This window comes from Neovison vison, chromosome 1 (genome assembly GCF_020171115.1).
Source record: "Neovison vison isolate M4711 chromosome 1, ASM_NN_V1, whole genome shotgun sequence".
Taxonomy (NCBI): Eukaryota; Metazoa; Chordata; class Mammalia; order Carnivora; family Mustelidae; genus Neogale; species Neogale vison.
In genome coordinates this window covers 8,966,521-8,980,474 of record NC_058091.1, presented here as the reverse complement: position 1 = coordinate 8,980,474, position 13,954 = coordinate 8,966,521, and the positions used below count along the sequence as shown (strand labels likewise).

Here is a 13,954-nt window from a genome sequence, read left to right as displayed (position 1 = left end):
GGACTTAGCCCCCCTTCTCACCTCCCCTTACCCCCGACTTCTCTGCAGGCTGGCACCCATGCGGCTCTACACGCTGTCCAAGCGCCACTTTGTCCTCGTGTTTGTCGTCTTCTTCGTCTGTTTTGGCTTGACCGTCTTCGTTGGGATCAGAGGTAAGGTGCGGTTCCTGGTCCATTGTATCACTTCCAGTCACCCTGGCAAGTGGCTTTTGGCCCGGCCAACCTATACCCACCCCTGTCCGCTGCTAAGGGCCCCTGGCTGGAGGGTGATGCATCACTTCATTCTGAACCTGCTGGGCAGGGGGTGACCCGGATCCCGCCCCTTGTAGCAGCCAGGGCTGGAGTTCAGCTTGGCAGCACCTGGTGGCCTAGACCGCGCACCGTTTTTTGGACAGTCAGACATTTCTGTCGACGCTGGTGTGCTCAGGACCCGCTGGGTGCTGGGGTGTCCAGAACATGTGACTGGTGGGGGCCCAGCCCAGTAAACGGTCCAGTGCAGCACATTCTTGGAGGAGGCCAGCATGAGACAGCCATGAACATGGGGCTGGGGTAACCAAGGGGAGCCGGGAAGCGGATCTGGTGTCGCCCTGAACTCTTGGCAAGAGGGAGCCTGCAGGTTGGCTTTGGCCTTGTGCTCCGGGCCCCGGTGCCCCGGGCTTCCATGGCACGCAGTTTGAGGGGAAGAGCCACACCATATGATTTTAGCTTCCAAAATGCCTTTGAAATGGTCCAGTCCAACCTCATTTCACACTGATGGAAAGCAGAACGAGAGGAGCCGGCCCGTTCTTGTAAGGCTCCCAGCAACCCGGTCTCTTCAGCCCTATCCAGGGGCTAGGAGCCCAGGACCTGCCTCGGCTGTTTCTTCTTGCCCTTTTAAGTATCCTGTTTAGTGGGCGTGATTTCGGGTAGGTGTTTTTTGTTTTTGTTTTTTTTTAAAGATTTTATTTATGTATTTGACAGAGATTACAAGTAGGCAGAGAGGCAGGCAGGCAGAGAGGGGGAAAGCAGGCTCCCTGCTGAGCAGAGAGCCCGATGCGGGGCTCGATCCCAGGACCCTGGGATCATGACCTGAGCTGGAGGCAGAGGCTTTAACCCACTGAGCCACCCAGGCGCCCCTTCGGGTAGGTGTTTATTTAAGTATGGTGTTTCATGTTAAGTCGGTGTTTATTTAAGTATGGTGTTTCATGTTAAGTCGTGAACGACATGAGGCTTGGCCTGTCTCAGAGGCAGTTGTGCCTCCGAAGGCGAGCTTCTGAACCCCCACTGGCCTGGGACTGGTGACCGGCCCCCAGGAGCTGGGCGTGAGGGTCGCCGTGTAGGTGCCGTTTGCCGGCTGATGAGCCACATCATGGCGAGAACAGCTGCTGGAGCCACTTTCTCTTTTCCTTCCCGTGACGTCACCAAGGGATAAGTTACGTTAATCCTGGCGCAGGACATAGCAGTCACCTTACTCAGTTTTCCTAACTGTCCTTTGAGGATGGGTAGGACAGGCATTGACAGGCTCGCGACTGGAATCTCACGGGACCTCAGCCAGTTCTTGTTTCCGTCCCTAAGCCAGTGTCTGCTGCAGCGTCCCGTGATTATACGCAGCCTTTTCCACTTCTTGCAGAAGTGAAGTGATGCACCCCAGCTGAGATCAGAAAAACGAGGTCAGGTTTCCCACATCCCTTTCCTTCTTCCCAATGAGTACTGATATTCGGGTTCTTCAGAGAAAAACACCAATAGGATATATGTGGTACCAATAGAGAGAGAGACTTTTCTGTGCCTTCAGGGCCTGCTCAGGCCTGCGCGGATGGTACCATTTCCATTTGATGTTGGAGTGCTGCCATGTGTGCTCAACTCACCTTGGACAGTGTGGGTCTCATGGTAGCTTGGGGGCCTGTGGGTACGTATTTAGTCTCTGCTGAGGCCCAGCAGCAAGCCAAGAGCTGTGTCTCAGAAGGAGAACATATGTGAGGAGGGCAAGGCTTTGCTCCAGAGTCTCAAGGGTCCGCACGAAGACTCAGCCGTGGGGCCCTGCTGAGGGCTCTGAGCAGCATCCCTGTCTTCTCCTGCCATTTCAGACACCTCTGTGTCTGCCGGATCGTACGGCACCTGCGTAGGCAGCCTGCACCGCAGCCTGGACCTGCTGGGAAGCCTTCTCTTGTTCTGGGCCCCATCAAAACTTGCACCTTTGTGGGTCACTAGATAAATAGGCCAAAGTGTCACACCCAGACAAGGAACATGTTGCCTCTAAAACGCACAGAGGCGAGGCCTGCCAGGCATCATGCCTCTGTTTTCATTGTAGGGGAGCCAAACACAGCAGTTTATCTCTTGCCTTAGAAGGGATAGTTCTCTGTGGTGCCTACCAGGGGACCCTGGAAATTTCACTAAAGTAGAAGGCCCCTGCCTTTTAACCAGATTTACTTCCTGTCTGCTGACATGCAAGTGTCTTACCGGTGAGTTTAGGGTAGTTTGCTACTTCTTACTCACCAGATCTGGTCGGCATAATGTCACGATGAGAGGGACCAGCACGGTGGCTTGTGGCAAGGAGGGATGGCCAAGATCTGTGCAAGCTGTGCTGTGTAGCTGGGAGTTACAAACCTTTGGGGCAGGACAGGGAAGTGAAGGTGTATTGCTGGCCTGGCTTCTGGTGAGCCTTGTTTTCAGGGACAAAGAGAACAGTATTTGCCGGAGCGAATGCCAGAGGATGTGTGACTTTGTTCATGCGGGTACAGCAGTGGCAGTTGGAATCATCGGCTGGTTCAGCTGATGGTGTTCCACTGTCCTCTCCAAGAGCCACCTACCCTCTGCCCTGGCCATATAGGCAACATGATTGGGGGTGATAGAAATCTTTCACGCCCTTGATGGGAACACTGATATCTGCAGTCTAGGAATGTGACACTGGTTTTGATTGTATTTTTGTAGGTAGAGGCTGTCCTGGTGACTTCCAGTTGGCCTTTCCTGCCAGAACAGCCCTCACTCCACAAGGCAGGGAACCAGTATGGGGATTCTGCCAGCTGCTGAGTATATCTGTTGCAATTATGCCTTCTGGAACTAGGGAGTCAGCCATAGGATGGGATCAGGGACCGACTGGGCCCATTGTGACACATGCCTGAGCTAAAGCCCCATTGATGACTTGACCTCCATAAGTCGCTCCTCTGACTGGTGGACCACACTGATGTTTGGGGTTTCCTGCAATTGGAGTCCGTTCAGAGCCAGTGTCCAGGGGAGCCCAACATGTATTTCCTTTTCCCCAGTGTGCCGTTATCTTGGCCAAAAAGCTAAAGGTTCCTTTGGGAGAGTGATTTAGCAATCTACATTTTTGGCCGAGTACTGGGGTGCTTTCTTAGTGGGATCCAGTCTTCTGGAGATTTGGGTCTGCATAGTGGTTCAACTCTGGAAACTACTGCGGAGCTATGACTCTCTGTTTTTTTTTGGTTTATTTTTTATTTATTTATTTATCTTTTTTTTCCCCCAATTTATTTATTTTCAGAAAAACAGTATTCATTATTTTTTCACCACACCCAGTGCTCCATGCAAGCTGTGCCCTCTATAATACCCACCACCTGGTACCCCAACCTCCCACCCCCCCGCCACTTCAAACCCCTCAGACTGTTTTTCAGAGTGTTTTTATGATTCAGGTTAGACTTTGTTCACTTGACTTAGACTTTTCTGCTTACACAGATCAAGTCCAACTTTAGTAGGCTTTCTGCAGATTTTACTTCTAGGAACACCATAATCAACTAGCCAGCCCCATCGGTCTGTGCCAGCCTGACTCCTCTGATTGCTGCTCCACTGTCCTGTCCATTACAGTGACCACGCCCACCTCGCTTTGGGTGGGTGAGCGCCGCTGCTTGGCTCCCCGCTCCCAGTCATTCCCATTGCTCTAGGCTTCCCCAGTTCAGCGACCACGGTTCCTACTGTAAGATCTGGTTCACAGAGCAGGGCACTCATAGAGCTCTTTAATGGTGATGGGACCCCCCCCCACCCCCGACAAATTTATTCCTTATAGTGGTGGTGAAATCTCTGTGTCCTGAAGTCTCCCGGCAGGTCTTAAATGACAAATCTGCCCCAATGTTCTCATTTCCCTAAGCCTCTGAATTCCTTCCTCTCCATTAAACCAAGGCAGGTGTGACATTTCTGATTTGCTTACTGGGGACCACCTTTTGTTGGTTTTTAACCAACCAACCAAACTGTTAGAGTCCTTCCTAACTCCCTGAGCTCCAGTTTGCAATGCAGAACCTCTCCTTGGGGGGCCTGCATCCGTAAATCCAGACCGATCCAACTTCATGTTCCTGCCGCCATTTTCCCAGCCTCGTGTTCGTTCGCATACATGCTCCCCGGATTTCTCTCGGTGTAAATCAGAAGACTCGCGGAGTTCTTTGGGAGCATATGTAGTGTATCTCCTCATGGGCCATACTTCGTACCTCACCTTTGGGGCCCTGCTGGAACTCAAGTCTAGTTACGGTTTTAGAGTCAGAGAGGGCAGGTTGCTGAGCAGAATCGTCATTGTCTTGCGGGGCCGTCAAGGGAGTCTGTCTGTCTTGGGGAAGGCAGGGGAGGTGGAAGGGCTGCTTCTGCTGCGAATGGGGAGAACTCCTCCAGTGTCAAAGATGACCCATTGAAATTCGGCAGCTCGGTGCCCCCGTCTTCATCGGGGTCTTTCTGCTGTCCCCAGACCAGGATCTCCCTGTTCCCAGCCAGTGGCCTCCATTGAACAGTGAGGCAGCCTGTGAGGCTGGTGTGCAGCTTGTGGAGTAATTCAGCCAGCTGCAGGCTGAGATTCTGGGCGTGGAACACAGCACACAGCCTTGTGGCTACAGGCAATAAAGCCTTCCGCCTGGGCGCACAGAAGCTGTCAGATTATTTGTGTAGCACTGGAGCTGGGAATTCAAACCCCAGAGCTCACCTTTTCTTCTGTCACTTTGTCCCGGGACACTAGGAACAACCAGTCAACCTACCTCATTCTGTTTGTTGTCCAAAAATATTCTAAAGAATCACAAATAGTCACTTAGCTTCTTCTCGTAAGTAGTTGATCAGGAGTCCATGCATATTTTCACAAACCGTCCCAGTGCTGTCTCTACTGCTGGGCGTGGAGTCATTACCATCTTTACACCTGGTCAGATTAGAGAACCACTTTCAGAAACCCGAGAATCAGTATGAAAAAACTCTTCCTCAGGGCACCTGGGTGGCTCAATCGGTTAAGCGACTGCTTTGGGCTCAGGTCACAATTTTCAGGTCCTGGGATTGAGTCCTACATCGGGCTTCCTGCTCAGTGGGGAGCCTGCTTCTCTCTCTTACCCCCCACTTCTGCCCCTCCTTATTACTCATTCTCTCCCTCTCTCTCTCAAATAAAATAAGTAAAATCAAAGAAAAAAAAAGAACTCTTCCTCTATAACCACTCTCCGTACCAAATTCTGTATTAGGGTTCTCTTACAAAATTGAATTGGAGGCATATATGTATGTATGTATACACACACACACACACACATATATACACACAGAAAGAGAGGGAGGGAGGGGCAATGGTGGAGGGGAAGAGAGATTTATTATAACGAACTGGCTCACATGATTATGGAGGCTGAGAAATTCCAAGATCTGTAATCGCCAAGCTAGAGGCTCAGGAGAGCCAGGTAAGGTCCAGTCTGTGTCTGGAAGCAGCTGAGTAGCGACGGGCCAGCTTGAAGACCGAGCACAAGCCCGGGCTCAGAGCAGAGTCTCCCTTACTGAGCCTTTTGCCCTATTCCGGCCTTTAGCCATCCGGATGAGGCCCCCTCACGGTGCAGGGACGTCTGCTTTCCTCCGTCCCCTGATTCAAATGTGAATCTCATCCAGAAACCCCCCACAGACGCGGCGGGATCCCCTTTAGCCATCTCTCTGGGCACCCAGGACCCAGTCAGGTTGACAAGAATCACTGTCTGAGTCCTCTGGGAATGACGTCGTTAGTATTTCATAATTAGGAGCGCCTTAGCGACCACGGGGCCAGTCACCCTTGTTTTGCAGATGTGAAAACTGAGACTCAGAAGGCCAAGTAGGCTAAGACTAGAGTCTAGACTTTTCGGACTCCCAGTTCTTCATTCTTTCTGAGAAAGCAGACTGCCTTATTTCCTGGAGCAGGGTTTTGTCGGATTGTGACTCTGTCAGAACAGGCCTCGCTGGGGCTGCCGGCCTCCTCCCCACACAGAGGCAGCCTCCTCCGCGTTCAGGAGCGCGTCCCTGACACACGTCACTGCATTGGTTGCGAACCAGATACAGACTCCTGTGATACTCGCGCACCTCCTCGAGATGGAGGATCCTCAGTCACTGAGGCAGCCCGGAAAACTAGCCTCGCAGCTGAGAGTGATTGTAGAATGAAATAAATTCAATTAAAATCTGCTTCACGCTGCTTTCCTTTGAGGCCGAAGCTCTGAAAAATTTCATCCGTTAAGCTTATATATCTGCTGTTTCAGGAATCTACATTGAGTATACATTCATATATTTTACATCCTAAGCTTAATAAATATTTTTGGAAGACTGGATTAATTGGATGAACAGATGAATGTGTCTTAATTTTTTAGCAGGAATCTTTCTACGTTACAAAATATACAGACCATGTCTGTATCACAATAATTTCTTGGATCTGAGCACTACCAAGCGAGCACTCTTGAAAGCAGAGGTTTGGGCCTAGCTAGATCCTGTAGGAATCCTACCTAGTGTGTGGTGGTCAGACTGTCCACCTGCGTCGGGAAGGCATGAGGTGCAGCAGGGTGGGTGTTGTGTGTCTGTGTGTTTACATGTCCCCTAAGGACAGACCCGGAGAATAAGACCGCCTCTACATAATGTGTGAGCATTTTCTTGGCATTTGAAAAACAATCAATAAATTCATTATCAATGTAAGTATAACCTACTTTTCTCATTTTCTGTTGCACTTTTAGGACCCAAAGTAATCCAGACTTCTGCAGCCAATTTTTCACTAAATAATAGTAAAAAGGTAAGACTGGGTCGCAGGGGCAGCTGGCAGGGCCCGATAAACTTTCAGGTCGCTCAGTGGGTCCCGGGGACGCGCCACCCTTGCCGTGCAGCTTGCTTCTTCCGCAGTACGCATGCTCACTCTGCTGTCAGCTGCTGGCCTCTGAGCTCTTGTTTGCTAGAAGGATGTTCCCTCCTGAGGCAGTAGCTCCGCGCTAGAGCAGATGCTGCTGTCTGCCCAGGGAGCGGCAGTTGCTTTCCAAGTGCCGGTTGGCTCACCCTGAGTCCTCATGCCCACATGTCTTCCTAGGCTGTACGTTCCGGCAGTGCTCCTGCGGGCATCTGTTTCTTACTGTTTACGCTAGTTAATGCGGGTCTCCATGTGGGGTTTCTAACAGGAGCAGGTCTTTCCGATGATTGGTATTCCTGCAAGAACTCAGTTTAAATGAAAAAAATCCTCTTTCCTTTCTTAAATGTGGTCAATTCTTCACCATCTTTAGAGAAAAACAAAGGTCCTTCCAATGGGAGAGTTTCAGTAATCTTTAACAAATGCTAATTGTGAGAGCGCAACAACTAAACCCTTTTTTTGCTGCAGACCAGACATGGTATCTTGATCTAGAAACTGAATGCAGGTTGTCCCACATTCTCATGGCACCAGAATGTTGAAATCTCATTGATCCCCAACATCCCTCCCATCTCCCTTATCCTAGCTCTCTGGTAGGTTTTCACTCTTATAATTAAGCAAAAGAAGAAAAATGTCCTAAAACTTACCTTTGATTCCTCTTACTCTTGCTAGTTGGAAAGGACCCTCTGGATAGCCCACTGATATTTGCGTTTTTTGATTTTCTTTACCTCTTGCCCTGAGGACCTGATTTGAAGAGGTGCTCTTACCAGGGTTTCCTGAACATAGTTAGGTCTTTCAAAATTTCTTTCTCTCAGGATGTAAGTCCCTTTTTTTGGGGGGCGGGGGACACTATAAACAGCAGCCGTCCCACCAAACTGACTTGCTCCTGAAAGATCACGCTCGCTTTTGAAAGATGATAGGCCACCCTCTGGTGGGTTTCAATGCTCATGGCTTCGGGCAAGCCTTCAGTCACAGGGCGTTTCTGTCAGTTCCAAAACACAGATACTACGTATTTATGTTCAAACACTGTGCATTCAAATAATACATTTCTTTGGAACCATGGGTGGCTCCTTAAGCAATGTCCTCTGTCTCCCATGGCTGCTAGGAGCCAGTAGTAATGGTTTTCAGCGCACAGCACAGAAGCGTCATTGGCAGTGGGGTCTCCTCTAATTTTTCTCTCCAGGGACATTAAGACTTTCCTAAAGCAGAAAACAATAGACCTCAGACAGTGACTATCTGGCATGTTGGAACCAAGGAAATGATTCCTGTGAATATGAAGATCTATCCTTGGTGTTATTTATTATCTTATGATACATCGTATCCTATCCACTTTTAATTTTTTTTCCCTCCAGGATGGCTTTTTCTTGCTATTTAAGTAGGTATATGATCCCAAGGTTACAGGCAGTGGACATCGCCTGCTTAGAGGTTTTCATGAGACAGAGGGCACTCCAATAGGAAATTAGTCTTTTCTTTTTCTGGAAGGCAGAATTTTACTTATCTTGTCTAAAGGAAAACTACATGTTTCTGTTTCAGAGCTTCCACAAACCTTTTTTAACTAAATGTACATTTTGTACGTTAAGATGAGGTATTCGGTAGACTTAATGAAAAGGTCATATGGATTATTTAACTCTTTTTTCTTCTTGCCTTAGCTGAAGCCAATTCAAATCCTTTCAAATCCGCTGTCTACCTATAATCAGCAGCTGTGGCTGACATGTGTTGTGGAGCTGGATCAGTCAAAAGGTAGGAAGCCTGGCATTGCGGAATCGTGTTTCTTTGTACCAAGCACCATATTTTAAAGATTGAGAGAGCTTTAAACCCTTTGAACAGGTGCTCAAAGATGGATCACAAGGACTCTCATTATTCTTTATAACAGCAACAAATTGGGAGCCCCTTACGTGTCTGCCAGTGTCTTCCAGAAAAAGTCACGATGCAGCGCTCAGCGAGCGCTGGTCAGCTTAGCTCCGTGGCTGCGCTGTGTTGCCCCTGCTGTGGCAGCTTTGTCCGTGGGCTCTGGGAGATGCTTCAGTTCTGTTGCCCCGAGATGATGGTTCTGTCCCCCAAGGACACGTGGCAGTTGTCACCCTGGGGCAGAGGGTGCTGCTAGGATCTAGAGGGTGCCGGCCATCCTGCCGTGCACCCGACCGCCCCACAGCCGAGGAGGAGCTGGCCTCAGTATCCGGGGGCTGCCGAGGCTGAGGCACGTGCCCTGCTGCGTCTGCATCTCTGAAGCCTCGGGTCTGCTCGTCTGGAGTTATGGGCCGCCCAGGGGGAGCCAAGGACGTGGTCACCCACGTTATCTCCCATGTTCTGAGAGTCAGATGAGGCACTTTGGCTGAGAAGGAATTTGAAAAGATAACCCCATGACCACTGCAGGTTAAGTGGAGAAAAATGTATATTACAAAAAAATTAACCCCCTTTAAAAAAACATAAATAAATTTGGTATCAGTGTATATTTGTGCGCCTAGAAAAGGCTCTGGAAGGATGGATATGACGTGTTAATTATGGTTATATCTAGGTGGTGGGACTGTGTTTAATGGTATCTTCGTACTTTTTTGCTCTCTGATTTTTTTTAAACAAAGGGTATAAAAACAGAAAAATAAAATATGTCATCAGAAAAGTAAGAAATTAATTTTATTTTAGTATAAAGTTAAGTTAGAAATCTATGTGGGAAATGAAAAAATAAAATTCCATTAGCCTTGAAATGCTTGCCCTTTTATGAACCAAATGGGTGGACCCGTACTGTAGGTTTTTACTTAGGCCCCTAGGTAACAGGTTGGATGTAGAACCTGACAGAAGGGCTTTTCTTTACAGACAAGTGTGAGGTTTTCACATGTGCTGAGGCTGAGGTGGTTGAAGGACCCTTCTGGGCCCTCACCTTGGCAAGTGTGATGTGCCTGATGTGGTCTCTGACACGGAATTTCTTTCTTTTGTAGAAACATCAATTCAGACAAGCTTCCTCATGACTGTTAAAGTCGACGGTGTAGCTCAAGATGGAACCACCATGTTCATTCATAACAAAGTTCACAATCGGACAAGGACCCTCACCTGTGCAGGGGTGAGTGTGTTCGAACGGTCAACGGTTACTCGTCGCGCTACCCTGTTACACGTCTGCTTTCCTAAGTAAACGAATCCAGTCATAGCAGTGATGGTGAGGTGACACTCATGTCGCTTTCTACACCGATCTCCTTCTCAGTTCTTACAGACATACACACATTCTCTCTCTCCCACCCACACACACGCACACACATACACGATACCTGTTTTCAGTGTGTGCGTAGAGCCTGATGTGTCTAGGATGGCTGTCACAGGTTGCTTGTCGCCCTGAAGGTCTGCTGCTATGCTGTGGTCATTCTGGTCAGGGCTTCGGGTTTCCTGCTCTGGGGCATCTGTGGGGGCTGAGGCCCGGGCCTCGAAGGGAGAGTGGCCTCCTTGTTTGAGTGTCTACTTCAGGGTGTCGCGTGTGGTTGTGCGATAGGAAACCTGGTGGTCCAAAGCAAGAAAGGAACCCGCACTTTTGATTTTCTTGGTGCCATGTTCTGTCAGCGTCCCAAGAGTCAGAAGTGGGACTGCTCCGGGTAGAGCAGGGAGGCCCCGTGGGACGAAGCGGGTGGTGGGGGCGCATGGCGAGCACAAGGAACATCAGGAAGGAGAATGTGTAGACTGGGGGGTTAGGCAAGCGGTTGCCCTGACAGGCCTCATGCCAGGCTTCCCGTCCATCCAGGTCTCCCTCGGTCCCCAGCGCAGTCCCACAGGGCAGGCCCTGTTACCGGAGCCCCGTTGTACATAAGAGGAAACTGAGGCTCAGATCAGAGCGCTTGCCCAGGGTGACACACATGGCGAGCAGGGGCCGGGGTTTCAGCCCACGCTTTTGTCTTTTAGAGCTTGTGCCCTTGGCAGCCACGTGCCGCCTGGTTCAGAACCGCAGGCCTGCGTGTCCCGGCAGGAGGGGATCGGGTGGGGGAGGGTTCCTGCTGCACGATGGCCCCATCCGCGGTCTCTCCCTGCGGGCATCGGCTTGAAGGTCCCCAGGCGGCTGCTCCGTGACCTGGTCTGCCTCGGAGGCCTGGGCAGGTGTTGCTCGGGAAGCAGCACAAAGGACCAGCCTCTCGCTCTGCCTCCATCTTTACCCATGGGAGGAGGGCTGGGCCAGCCTCTCAAACACGTTGTCCTCATCTGTACACTGGGGCTACGCCCTTCCCTGACCATCCTCGTAGAGTGGCGAGGATCAAGTCAGACACCGGTTGTGGGACCCTGCAGTGCCCAGTGCGGGGGCCGAGTACCCGCCTGTCTGTACAGTCAGTGCTGGGTCAGTTCTGCTGCGACAAAAGGAGGGACGATGGATGCGACGATGGGTGCAGGGTCTGGAAGGACCACGCACAGGCGAGGCTTCGCCTCCACCCCCAGGCTGGTGGGAGTCCAGCTTCCGCCCCTGGCTTTGCTCCTGCTCGCACCGGGTGGGGGATGATGAACCGGAGGTCGGTGACTTGATCTTAAGGCTGATGTCACTAATCCTGCTGGTTTGTGAGGACCAAGGAGTTTCCCAGGATGGGGGACTTTCTCTTCTAACCGCGGCAAGTCTCAGGCCAACGAGGACGACTTGGTCACCATGTCTGAGGCCTGTACTTGGAACAGCCAGGCTGCCCGCGAGGTTGCTTGTCTTCCCTGTCGCTTCTTGGCAGTGCTTCCCACACTGTGCACCTCGAGAGTGGCCCTTGGTGGCTCGCTGTGGTGTCTCCCCGTTCCCTCAGTTCCTACTGTGTCCCCCTTGGGTCTTCTCTCTCCTGCTCTCTCTGTGTAGGCTCCTCCCCAGCCCTCCCAGGACCACTGCCCTGACTTAAAACAAGGTGGGGTTTTTTTTGTTCTGGAACTGCTGACCACCTTTTATCCTAGCTTGGCACCTCGGGTAGCAAGTGGTCTGCGACAGGCGGGCGACCGTGCTGCGTTCTCTCCAAGGATTTGCAGGGGTAGATTGTGATCGGTACGCAGACCGTGGCTCGAGCGGAGAATCCCACACCGTCAGGTGGTCTCACCATAGTTCTTAGAGACTGGAAGGTACTTGCAGGCTGAGCTGTAACTGTTTCATTAATTCAGGCGATCCTCTCAAAGTCCAGGCTTGTAAGAAGTGGCCGCCTGTGTAGCACAGATCATTCACTGAGTACTAAGTACTGCTCAGTACTTAGCTACCTCTGTCCCCACGTGACCTCCTGTGACCTGTCAGGAACGAATTTGGTTTTGCAGAGACCAGGGGCAACACGCACACTAACCACTTCTGACTTTTTCCCTGGCCCTTAGGTCGGCACCCCTGCCTGCCGATCGTCCGCTTATCTTTTTAAGGCTTCCTGCAAACACCAGATCTGTTTTCCTACCTGACCTCAGACATTTGAGGCTTGGGGAGCCTTTGATCCACGGTAGGGGTGACTGCCCTGTTCACAGCTGTGGCTCACACGGGCGCCACCCAGAGACTGCTCTGTCAGACCGGGGGAGGCCTTCTGAGGGGTGTGCTAGGCCGCGTGGCTGCACCCAGGTCACTGGCTGCCTGGCCACACGGAAGCAGAGAGGACCTGGCTCCTAACTGCCCAAGACAGGAGACCGGGGCTTTGGGCAGGCAGTGACACACCCGTGTAATCACACTAGCCATTGCTCCTGCAGCCTTTGCCTTGGGTGTGGGCCTGGAGCTCCGCGTGGGGAAGGGCAGGCACTAGGGGAGGGGGCCAGGCCGTCACTCTGTATATGGTACAGCAGCTGTGGAAGTGAGTGGGGAGGACAGTGAGGCTCGGGGGTCTGACTTGTTGTGTCTTCGCCTACGCTCCCCCCACCCCCACTAGTGCACGTGTGCGAGTGTCAGGTTTGTGTGGCGTTGTTAACTTTTTTATGTAGGTGACGTTACTTTGAATCGCCCAAAGTAGAAAGATTCTAATGATTGCAAATCATCTATTATTTGTTTCCAAAAATACCCATTTGGTTTTTTCTTTCTAAGAATTCTTTTTTGGCTGGCATCAGAATTTTTCTGGGCTCTGGCGAGTTCCTTGGCGATGGTTAGTTCTGCTCATCTGTTGTTGAAATGTGTTACTTCATGGGTCAGTTGGTGGGGGAGCCAGTCTTGCTTGCTTTAAAGACACAGCTCTACCTTGCGTCTTTGCAGAAGTGTGCAGAAATTATTGTGGCTCACCTCGGCTACTTGAACTACACGCAGTATACCGTGATTGTGGGATTTGAACACCTGAAGCTACCCATCAAGGAAATGAACTTTACGGTAAGTGTGCCAGCTGACCTCAGTGTTTCTGTGGCTTGTTTGTTTTGCTCCCATTCTTCTGTCAAATGAGTGAAATAAATCTCAGCGTTGAAATCATGTTATTTTGGACAGTGGAAGATGTGTACAGTTTTTAAAAACTATAGGGCAACCATAATTTCTCAAGTACATGGAACCAAGTGGAGCTTAAGGAAACAGCATGAACTTGGAAACCCCTTGTGATGTTCCGAGATTTAGAATAGAGTAGCTTTCCCATTGGAAGGTCAGTAAGAGTTATTCGGTGAACCCTCCTGGTGAAAGAAGAACAAGGCGGGACCCCCTTCGCTGTGCCTGTGAGCCACCTGTGAGCTGCCTGTGAGCTGCCCTCGGGCCCCATCTCTGGTGGCACGTGGGCTCTGCTGTCATATGGCCAGCCCAGTGCAGCTGTCACTGTGAGACATTGCTGTCCTCTGTCTCAGTGAATCCAGCCTCTTTTTTTCCTTCCGCTCGCTCGTGTCCCAGGATAACCATCAGAGTGACAAGGAGTATGGGGTCAAGCTGGTTTAGATGCCCGTGCCGTCATGTGCAGCTCACCGTCGTCGAGCCTGTGTCCTTGTGTGTAAACCAGATGCCTCAGAAATCCGCACCGACCCAGTGCAGCTGGTAACGGGT

At 50.9% G+C, this 13,954-nt stretch overlaps 1 protein-coding gene across 4 annotated transcripts in view; it reads left to right on the top strand.

The window, feature by feature from the left end:
- The window catches only part of TMEM181 (transmembrane protein 181), a 70,833-nt gene that overhangs the window by 31,050 nt on the left and 25,829 nt on the right, over positions 1-13,954 (top strand). For all 4 annotated transcript variants that reach the window (XM_044243044.1, XM_044243024.1, XM_044243017.1 and 1 more), the window contains exons 2-6: positions 49-152; positions 6,896-6,951; positions 8,703-8,793; positions 9,987-10,108; positions 13,196-13,306. In XM_044243044.1, the coding sequence (XP_044098979.1) occupies positions 49-152; positions 6,896-6,951; positions 8,703-8,793; positions 9,987-10,108; positions 13,196-13,306 (484 nt within the window). The remainder of the gene's footprint in view (positions 1-48; positions 153-6,895; positions 6,952-8,702; positions 8,794-9,986; positions 10,109-13,195; positions 13,307-13,954) is intronic.